Source organism: Myodes glareolus, chromosome 6 (genome assembly GCF_982192425.1).
Source record: "Myodes glareolus chromosome 6, mMyoGla1.1, whole genome shotgun sequence".
Taxonomy (NCBI): domain Eukaryota; kingdom Metazoa; phylum Chordata; class Mammalia; order Rodentia; family Cricetidae; genus Myodes; species Myodes glareolus.
This window is the reverse complement of record NC_142031.1, coordinates 116,308,499-116,319,220: the sequence shown is the minus strand read 5'-3', so window position 1 is coordinate 116,319,220 and position 10,722 is coordinate 116,308,499. Positions and strand designations below refer to the sequence as shown.

At 48.7% G+C, this 10,722-nt stretch overlaps 1 protein-coding gene across 1 annotated transcript in view; it reads left to right on the top strand.

The window, feature by feature from the left end:
• Nucleotides 1-934: 934 nt before the first annotated feature.
• The window catches only part of Paxip1 (PAX interacting protein 1), a 48,108-nt gene continuing 38,320 nt past the window's right edge, over nucleotides 935-10,722 (top strand). The window contains exons 1-3 of the mRNA XM_087907532.1: nucleotides 935-1,159; nucleotides 3,647-3,781; nucleotides 8,644-8,687. Of these exons, the coding sequence (XP_087763658.1) occupies nucleotides 1,079-1,159; nucleotides 3,647-3,781; nucleotides 8,644-8,687 (260 nt within the window). The 5' untranslated portion in view covers nucleotides 935-1,078. The remainder of the gene's footprint in view (nucleotides 1,160-3,646; nucleotides 3,782-8,643; nucleotides 8,688-10,722) is intronic.

The following is a 10,722-nucleotide window of genomic DNA, read 5'->3' as shown; positions in this document are numbered from 1 at the left end:
AACTTGACATTGTTTCCTGTAACTCTGCACAATACAGACACCCGTGAAGATAATTTTTACGGATTTTGCTGTTTACCTTTAAAAGCTAAATTGCCTGAGGATTGGATGGCTCAGCAGTTAAGAACACTTGCTCTTGCAGTCTTTCCAGGTTTGGCTTTCAGTACCCACATGGTAACTCCAGTTCCAGAGGATTTGAAAGCCCTCTTCTCACCGCTGTGGGTACCAGGCTCATAATATATGTCGGGAATATTCCAACACATAGAAAAATTTACATTTATTTAGTATGTGTGTGTGCCACGGTGTGCGTGTGGCGAGAACAACTTGCAGGAGTCGGTTCTAGCTTTCCGCCACGTGGGTCCCAAGGATCGAACTCAGCTAGGCGGCAGGTGCTTTTGCCTGCTGAGCCGTGTCGCCGTCTCTACCTGGCTCTTAAGGGCCTCGCCAAGGCTCTGTTCCCGGCTGACTGCTGCAGCAGACGCGAAAGGAGCGGACGAAAGTAATCGACCATTAGTCAGGGTCCGCTTGGCCCTAAGCCTGAACATGCACTTCCCAGAAGGAGTGGCGGCGACACCAGAGTCCCGCTCGGGGAGCTCGGCAAGTTGTCCTCCGCGAGGAGGCCCCGCCCCTTCGCGCATGCGCTGCCTGGTGGCCGCGCGGGGTGACGGGAGCTCCGCCCATGCCCCGCCCCCTGGCTGGTCCACCGCAGCTACGTAGGGGATCCAGACGTTCCATGTCCTCTGTTCTCCGTCTTGGGAACTTGGCGGGCGCGGGGTTGCCATGGGATGTGCGAAATAATATACAATATTGGTCCCGGGACCCAGGGCAGCTGTGGAAGAGGCGTTGTTCGGCGCACGGGGGTGGGCAGCTCCATGTGCTCCCCTGCCTGTCCGGTGCGGTGGTACGTGCCTCAGGGCGCGCGCTGCTCCCGCGCTCCGGGCCTCGGGCGGGCGGGGGCGCCGGTCGGAGTGCGGCGGCGGCTGCGGGCCGGGCTGTGCGGCCGAGCAGTTGGCGTCGCTGCGGGCACTGGGCGCGGCGGGCCGGGTGACGCGGGGCCGGGCGCCGCCGCGCCGCCGCGATCATGTCGGAGCTGGCGCCCGAAGTTCCGGAGGATCTGTTCCGCGAGGTCAAGTACTACGCGGTGGGCGACATCGACCCGCAGGTACCGCCCGCGCGGGGCCCCTCCGTCGTGCCATCCCCTGTTTCGGCGCGCGCACGCCCTGCAGGACTCCAGGCCGGAGCCGCGGGGCACGCCGGGCCGCGAAGGGCCGCGGGAGGGGCCTCGCGAGCACCGACCCGGCGCGGCCGCCGGCCGAGCATCCTGCGGGGCCCTGCTGAGAGCGTCCCTTGCCGAGGGGCCTGCCCATTCGGCCCCTGATTTTCCCTAAGGTTGGATTGTACGGTAGGTTTGGAAGGTACCCTACCCACACGGGCACAGTGATTGGTGCGAGTAACCGTGGGTTTGGATCCATCCCCAGGACACTGCCTGTGGTTGTGGTATCTGCAGGACAGCGTCCCAGACATTTTCTTTCCTCAACTGTGCAAGTAGTTGTGTCGCCTTCGGTGTCTCGTGACGGGTCCTAAGGAAGGAATTGTCTAAGAGCCACTGAACATGGCCTTCCAGAGGCTCATACTTGTATCCTAGTAACAGGTCCGTTGGGTCTTGGTTGTAGAGACTTCTGACTGAGCCCAGAGTGATCAGGATGAGTGCTTGGAACTGCCTTTTTCCAGTACTGATCACCCCACTACTCCCACCACCTTTCTTTTCACCCTTTCTTATTTTTCATTGTGAGACTTTGGCTCTTACACCAAGTGTCACTTGAAACCAGGAACACACTGAACTGAGCTGTTTGCCCAACTATGTGTGAAATCTGAGTGTTGAAAAAAATCTCCCTGGAATGCCCTTGTAATCTGAAATAGTGTATTTTCGAAAAGGTTTAGAGCCCACTACCTCTTCCTTGAGTCTTGTGACACGGATTGAGGACGCTCACAGGTGGTGAGCACTCCAGCACAGGCCGGGCATTGGGCCTGGTACACAGTGTGCTACCGAAGAGCGTTCCTGCATGCTGCATCCTGCGAACAGGTGTAGGTGCTGTAGGTACTGAGTGTTAGTTAAATAAGCAGATCCTGAGCACGCGAAGTTGTTCTCTCAGCATGGAATGTATGTGCTAGGGATCGAAGGCATTTATATATACTTGGCACGTGTCCTGATGGTCACTAGGCGGAGTTATGAGGTGGCTTCTGGGAGTCAGAACTGATAATGTACAGTTTGGGAAGAAGACTTGGTGTCTTCGGTGTCTGAAACCCACAGTTTGATGGGACGGTTTTCACTGCAGGGACCTGAAGAGCTAATACAGAGAAAGGGCAACAAAGTAAGACTTGTTTCTGGAAATTTGTCACGAAAAGAAAGCAGTAGCACCTGGGAAGGACAAGGCCAGGGAAGACTTGCTGTGTGCATGTTCCTGAATGTAAAGCAAAGTTGGGGCAGGGGGAAAGTAAAGACACTTGGGTTCCAGGTAGGATGGCTTGTGGCTGGTGACTGCCGATTTTCCTTGCTTCAGATACACACTTACCCGTTGCTCCTGTTCTTAAATGATAGACTGACCCAGACACTGTGCTGCTTTCGTCTCTTCCTTGACTCTGGCCTGCACTTCCTTTCAGGTTGCTCCCCCTGATGCTCCTCTTAGCTCTACGCGTCCTGGATGCTTTTGGCATCCAGGTGGCTGCCTCAGTGACTCTCAGAACTTTGATTCCCATCTGTAACGGCTGGTTATGCTCTCTGGAGAGCCAGGCTCCTCTCTCGGTTTAACTGGAGGTCTCTCATCAGGTGTCACGTGGGACCAAAGAGTAGTGTGCGCACACCAAGGCCCAGCAGCCCCCTCTCTCTGCCTCTGATCAGTCACTCTGGAAGATGTCAGCATTTCCATCTTGGCTTTTCTGTTATGCTTGCCTGCTGTTTAGTTACTGTCTGGTTAATTCTATCCTGTTTTCCTTCTGTTGCTTCTGACATTTCTTTAGTGACCTGCCTTTGACAGATGTGAGAATTTGTCACAGTTGTGTCTTCACAAGTCTGTCTGGGTACATGGCCAACCCATGTATTTCTATGTTGATGTCCTTCTATACGATCTGGTGGTACCCTCTTCCTTTGTGATAGCCTTCCATGATTTAAGGAAAGTGCATAGCACACAAGACTACGCTGTCTGTCCATGGTTAGTTCTGAACGCCCCTGCTGGGCCCTCCCTCCGTGTGTACTTTTTGCCTGATGGGCACCCACAAGTCAGGATTCTCCTGGTGGGTCTCTGCATCCAGAAGCTTCCTGACTCTGGTGAACTGCCAAGCTCCAGCCTTTGGGTTGGAGACCCAGAACAGGTTCTGTAGAACTCAACAGGTACTGTCGTGTCCTGGTGTAGCAGATGGCTGGTAGCTGGCCACTGCATCTCTATGACTTGGACTATGAGTCAGGGTTGCCTGCATTTTATTGTCCAAAAGCATTTCATTGGTTTTTTTTTCATTCAGGAGAGAGCCTCTCTGTGGGGGACAGGGTGTGTTTTTATTAAATGTTTCTGTTATTGCTAATAATGACTTCTTTGATCAGGAAGGCAATACATTTTTTTTTAAATTAATTGTATTGTTTGTTTTCTTTTCTTAGGTTATTCAGCTTCTTAAAGCTGGGAAAGCCAAGGAAGTCTCCTACAATGCTCTGGCCTCCCACATCATTTCAGAGGATGGGGACAACCCTGAGGTGGGAGAAGCCAGGGAAGTTTTCGACTTGCCTGTTGTAAAGGTCAGTAGAAAGTCTGAGCCTCTGCCTTACGTCATGTGTCTCCATAGCAGTGCCTTGACCCTATAGCAGGCTCTGCCAGGCTTGGTGCGTGGGGGCCAGTGTGAGGTGGGGTGTCATCAGGTGAATGTAGCCCTGAAACTGTAGTCTCCTCCCTTAACTTGGGAACTTGTGGTCCCATGACTGTGGCCAGGCTGCTGTGGTGTAGGAGTATTTCATTGCTCTTGCTTCCTCCCAGCTCTCCAGCTCAGGAAATCTGTCCTAGGAAGTGACTTTGCCGCCTCGTTAGATAGCTGTTTTACATCTTAGGAAGGCATACTTGATTCCAGAAGCTTCTAAAAGGTGTCCTTTCACTGGTGACCCGTGTTCCTGATCTCCAACTGGATAGCTGAAGGGAGGAGACCTCTGCCCTGCTCACTGCCCTCATCTCCCATCAGGATCACGCTACTAGCTGTCCCCCTGGTGGCCATCTGGACTGCTCTTCAGCCTGACCTATGGGCACTTGTGTGTAGGATGTGGGGCTTAAGCTGGCGAGCATTTTGTTCACCTGCATCTTGTACTGTGGGGACTGGCAAATCGGGATGTGTGTGTAATGTAGGTTACGTTTGTGTGACGCTTCAGTTTTGTTCCTTACCTGCTGCCTTTACCTCTCTTCATGCTGGTCAGTGCTTTACTTTCCCAAGCCAACAATTAAGTGACCATGATTCTACAATAGCAGTTAGGAGTGAGGTGACTGAGTCAGATCAGGTGTTGATGGGTGGCTGGCTGTGGATGTGGTACCCTCCCAACATCATGTCTAGAACATTTTGCAGGCTTGCCAACTTGTCTTTGAAAACAATCCTGAATGGTGGTTTGCCTCAGGAGTCACAGAGAGGTTCTTGACCCGTATTGTCAGAAAATCGCCTCCTGAGGTTGTTTGTAGCAGTAAGTACAGTGGTCACATCTGTGCATTAGCGTGTGCGCTTGCTCAGGCTCCTATGTCTCTGCAGATTGGTGCCCAGTGAGGTTCGTGGGCACTTCACCTGCTGCTTCTTGCTAAAGCTTGCCAGACATCTGGCTATGAGCCAGGGCAAACTTCTTTGGCTTGCACGCAGCCCGCCCTTTCTGTGAGCTCGCTTTCTGTTAGTCACTCTGTAGTAAAGTGGTTGTATGTCTCATACAGATTTAGAGGGAAAGCATTACCTTACAAACATGTTTTTGGGCCTAGGTCACTGTTGCCAGACCAAGTGATGAATCTTAACACAGTTGACCTCAAGACTTCCTTTGCAATAAATACTCTGTGTTACCCCCTTAGTCTCTGAAATAAAATTTATGTGTAAGATAGCTTATCACATGATTTAATAATTAGAGCTGGGAAGATGAATGGCTCAGTGGGTAACAGAGCTTGCTTGCATCAGGACCTGGATTCTGATCTGTAGCACCCGTGAAAACTATGCATGACCATGTGTGTCTGTGACCACAGTAATAGGGGATGATGGAGACAGGAGGATTGCTGGATTTTCTTGGTCACCAGCCAGTTTCAAGTTTAGTGAGAAACTGTTCTAAGGGCTAGGGTGGAGAGTGATAGAGAAGGCCACCTGATTTTCTCCTCTGACCTTGGTATGTGTATGCACAGGTGCATCTCATACACAATACATGTACATTCATACTTAGGGACTATGGGTGTAGCTTGGTGGCAGGGCAGTGTTCAACATACTTGAGGCCCCAGGTTCTATGGTCGGTGCCAAGAAAAAAAAAACCCAAATATAGATTGCTGAAGCCGCTGACATGTCAAGGTAAAATAGAAGGGAAATGAACAATAGCTAAATACTTGGGTACAAGCATCTGATAAAAAGTAATGAAATTTCCAGATCCCACTGTCTACAGGATCAGTGAGCTATGACCATCAGGACAGACAGGTAGCTTTGTCCTGTAGGAGTGTCCAGTTCAAAGATGAAATTTCAGAATGGTGATTACAAAATTGTAGGCTGAGCATATGTACAGTGTGGCTGCTCCGTCTTTAAGAACTGCCATGCTACCACTGTGGCAGACTGTACCCTGTCCCACTCTGCCTGTTTTGGCTGTAGTTTTTGAACAGGCGACTCCTGTCAACATCTCAGTCCACTTGTTCGTGGCAGTGCCTGTGGTAGCCAGCAACTGCTGTGTTTTGTCACAGGGTGAAGGCCTTCTCAGAGCCAACCTGCATGCAGTTGAGTCTTTGGGGGCACTTCCTGCCTTATTCTGAGTCTGAGCTGAGGCCTGTACTTAATCCCATGCAGGTACGGGAATGTGGATTTAGGTGGGGGTGGGGGCGGCTGAGGCCTGGCTCCCAGGGACCGGCACATTCTTTGACATAGCCTTCTGTCTTAGTCACTGTTCTTTTGCTATGAAGAGACACTGATCAAGGCAGTTGTTCCACTGGAGGCATGCTTATAGTTTGAGAGGTTTAGTCCATTGTCTAATGGTGGGGAGCATGGTGCTGGAGCAGTAACTGAAAGCTACATCCTGGTCCATAGACAAAGAGAGAACTGGGCCTAACATAGACTTTTGAAACCTCAAAACCCACCCACAGTGACACATTTCCTCTGACAAAGCCCCTCCTCCTAATCTTTTCCAAATAGCGCCACTTCCTGATGACTAAACATTCAAATATGTGAAATATGTGAGCATTATGGGGGGCATTTTTGTTTGTTTGTTTGTTTTTTTGAGACAGGGTTTCTCTGTAGCTTTGGATCCTGTCCTGGAACTCGCTCTTGTTAGACCAGGCTGGCCTCAAACTCACAGAAATCCGCCTGTCTCTGCCTCCTGAGTGCTGGGATTAAAGGCGAGCCCCCCCCCCAATGGGGGCCATTCCTAATTCAAACCACCACAACCTGAATACTAAATTTTTACAAATTATATTATTTTATTTGTTTGAGTGTTTTGTATGCATGTGTGTTTGTGTACTATGAATGTACCTGGATGCCAGATTAGGGCATTGAATTCCCAGGTACTAGAGTTATAGATGGTTATGAGCCACCATATGGGTGCTGGGAATCAAACCTCGGTCTTGTGGGAGAGCAGCCAGTGCTCTTAACAGCTGAGCCATCTCTAGCCTGTTTCCCTTCTACTTTACCAGTGGACTCAGCTTTGAATTACTCTGGATGCTTGGAGAGGTGACCTTTCTCTGCTTGGAATGGACTTGGAAGTGGCCTTTAAGTTGAGGAACCCTACTTGGCCTTCGTGAAGGCTTTCTAGGGCTGTGAAGCTGGGTGGATGTAATGTAAAGGGGTACATTTCCAAACCAGTGCTGTCTAAAGCTGCCTGAGAGCACTTTGGGGTTCCCGTGGCCCCTGCCCACTATTGTTGTCCAGTCTAAACTTCTCCTAATACATTCTCCTAGTTCAGGCTGTGACAGCTTCTGGGTGCAGACTGCAGGACAGCCGGCAGTACTGTTTCAAGGGATACTCCTGTAAGCTCAGCTGTAGCTCCACAGGTTCTCATGCCTTCTGGGTGTCTCTTTTGGGAAGAAAGTTTGGTCATGAGAAGGTGCTCTGAATTCGGAAGAGTCAGTCACAAAACTTGTTTTGTTTCGTTTCCAAAATGATCTTGGTATATGATCTAGGCCTTGTCCTCTTACCTTGCCAAACCCATTGCAAGAGATACAGGTTTGCACCGCCATGCCTGGTCCAGTACAGGTCATTGATGCTGACTCAGTACTTAGATTTCATTGAAATTAGAATTACCAGAAAGTAGGCAGCAGTGTTGGTTAATGCAAGGAAATGGCAAGGGCTTTTGCCAGAGCACTGTCCTGTGCAGTATGTCAGCTCATGTCTCTGGTGAAATTATCCCAGATACAGGCAATCTTCATTATATAAAATATTTACTATTCTTGTCATAGAGAACAGGTTTTAGCCAGGCATGGTGGATTAGACCTGAAATTCTAGTGTGGTCACAAATTCAAGACCAACCTTGGGTTGAATATATCAAGTTTGAGTCCAGCTTGGGATTCATGAGACCCTCTATCAAATAATAAAAAAAAAAAAAGAAAGAAAAGGAAAAAGAAAGAAAAGAATTACATGCGTCACTTCGTCACTTGAAAAAATGCCATGTAGGGTGCTCTCTGATCTCACATCAGCGAGGTAGACCTGACCATAGTGTATACCTTACCGATCAGCAGAGCAGAGACTGCATTCTTCCTGTTCACTGTCTGCCCTGAGCCTTGCACCATCTCTGTACAGATTTGGAATGTATTTTGCTGACTACAGTGCTGCCTCAGTAATGAGCAATTAATTGAGTATATATGATTTGTTTGTCCAAGCTTCTCGGAGTCAGCGGGCTAACGGGCACCATTGCTAGACTTCCAGAGTGTCATTTCTTGAAATAGAGTTATTAGAATAGTAACAGTTGATCTAATTTTTTAAATTGAATAGAAATACAAGGGAAGCTAATTTTCCAAGGATATAAAGTACCCAGAAGGTAGCTGTTTGTTCACCTTGTAGTGAACGCAAGTTTGGAATTTATAAGATTAGAAGAAGTTTGTTTGTTTGTTTATTTTTAATGGCTTGCAAATATTGCGTATCCTTGGTTTTAAATAAAACCAAAACCTTGTGAATTTAGTCTGTTCCCTGACTGGGCTGTGCTGGTGGGTAAGGTGGACAGCAGTAAGGGTGTGGACCTAAACTTAAGTACCTCTCACAAGGCTAAGGAATGCAGTGGCTGTGTCATTCTGGGGCTGGGGTTTGTGGCCTAGGCACATGATGTTGGGTTGCTGCTCCCTGGTGGACGTCTGTAGTGGGTCACAACAGAGCCATTTAATTTCCAGCAGCAACTACTAATGAAGTCATATCATTTTGGTCACAGATTGTGAATGGATTTTGATTTGTGTCATTTTTTTTCTTTTCCAGCCTTCCTGGGTGACTCTCTCCGTGCAGTGTGGTGCTCTCCTGCCGTATCCTTTTCTACATCAAGGTTGGGGGATAGCTGTGGGTTTAAGATGCATTGAGTTAGTGAGCTCATGATCAGGGTCTGGGGGATAGCTGCAGGTTTAAGATGCACTGAGTTAGTGAGCTCATGAGTGAGAGTCTGGGGGTAACTATGGGTTTAAGATACATCCAGTTAGTGGGCTCATGAGTGGGACCGGCCGTTTCCTCTGCACCTCTGTCCCTGCTCTTTCCTATCCTGTATGAAATGGTATGTACCTGGTCCTCGTCATTACCTGCATCAAAAAGCAGTGATCAGCAGTGCCGAGGACCCAGAGTTCCAGCTCTTTTCAGTCTTACGATGTCTATTTAGACAAAAAAATAGTTTTAGAACTCAAACTCAGGTGAGAAAATCATGCGTGACCCGTAGAGAACACGAGGGGGTTCCTGGTTTGATAAGTATTCCTCTTTTTAGTTAGTTAGATTCTGTGACAGGTTTATTATTCTACACTCTCCCCTCAGCCCTTGCTTTGTATGTGAAAATAGAGTGGTGAGGCCTTATTCTCTGGGGCTTGGGGTGGGGAGGTTGTAGCTCAGTTAATAAAGGGCTATCTTAATTTTAGGCCCTGGGCTCAGGCCCCAACATTGCATGATTTGGGTGTGATGGTGTATGCCCATAATCTTAGGACTCAGGAGGTGGAGGCAAGAGAATCAATAGTTGAAGGTTATCCATAGCTTCGTAAGAGAGTTTCAAGGCTAGCCTGAATACATGAGACCCTGTGTCAAAACCAAAAGCAAACTCACTCTACCGTGTATAGTCTCTTCCTGGCCTGTGTCAGCCATGTCGTATTTCTCCCTCATAACTGTCCAGGATCCTGTCTTGGTCCCAGCTGGGATATTCCTCACCATTTCTGTTTCCTCCTGTCAGCCTAATATCTTCTGGTTTGCTCTGTCAGGATAAAGCTTCACTGGAGAGGCAGTCCAAGCAGAGCTTGACTTTGGAAATAATTTCTGCCATCCAGGAGCCACACTAAAGTTCAGGCTGGGCACCTGGGGATGGGCACCATCATTCAGACACTTCATTTTCTGGCTGTGCCACACACACAGCAGAGGGACTCAGCTGAGACTCTCCCAAGTGTCAGATGCTCCACCTTCCTTTCTCAGCAGCTCTTCTTGGAGGATTCAGTTCTGACTTGGAAATTCTCATTCTTCATTCCAAGTCCAAAGAGTGAAGGGTTTTTTGTTGTTTTTTTTTTTTTTATTTTATTTTATAAGCCCAGGTTTCAAACAGATAGACAAACCAATCCCAGGAAAGTGGACCTTTCTGGGATGGAGTCAAGTATTCTATCCGTGGTGTCTTTTCTGGACCTTTTCTCTTTACCAGTCTTCCTCAGGAAGTTTATTTGAACTCTTGCCTATTTGTCCATAGAGAAACCTAAAGGACCAGAATGAGGGCTCAAGATCAGTTGATGATAGTCACTCTGGGATTTGTTGCTGGCAAAGTAGAAAGGTCTTTGCTGATAGTTCAGAGGACATTGTGCCGGAGTCTCCATTTATTATGGGCAGGAATGGCCCACGTTTAGGGTTTGTCAGTGGATCCATAAGGGCTCAACAACAATTGCAGTTTAGTCTGCTCCTAGCCCACCTATCTCAGTGAGTCTTTTCCACCTGTTTGGAACTCTGGACACTCCATTGTTTTGAAGACTGCATGTCTCCAGGAGACCTGCTCTGTCAGTGCTTGACGATCTCAGAAGTCAGATGAATGGTTCTGTCAATCTTAGAAGGAGGCATGGTCTTGGGAATTATATTCTAGGGATTCTAGGGCCCTGAGTTGTCCTGCCAGACTTGAGAGCACACAGTCTCTTCTAAAAGAGGAGCCCCGTGTGGGACAAGCACAGTCGTGGTGCTGCCTTTTGACATCCTCTGCACATTGCTTCTTAGGGTGTGTGTTTGTGTGTCTGATCCTGTGTATCTTGGTGTGTAGTTAGGCAGTGGTTGGGAGTCAGGAAGTCTCCCGTGGACACACTGTCCTTCTAGTGATGCTGTGGACAGAGAATTGGATTT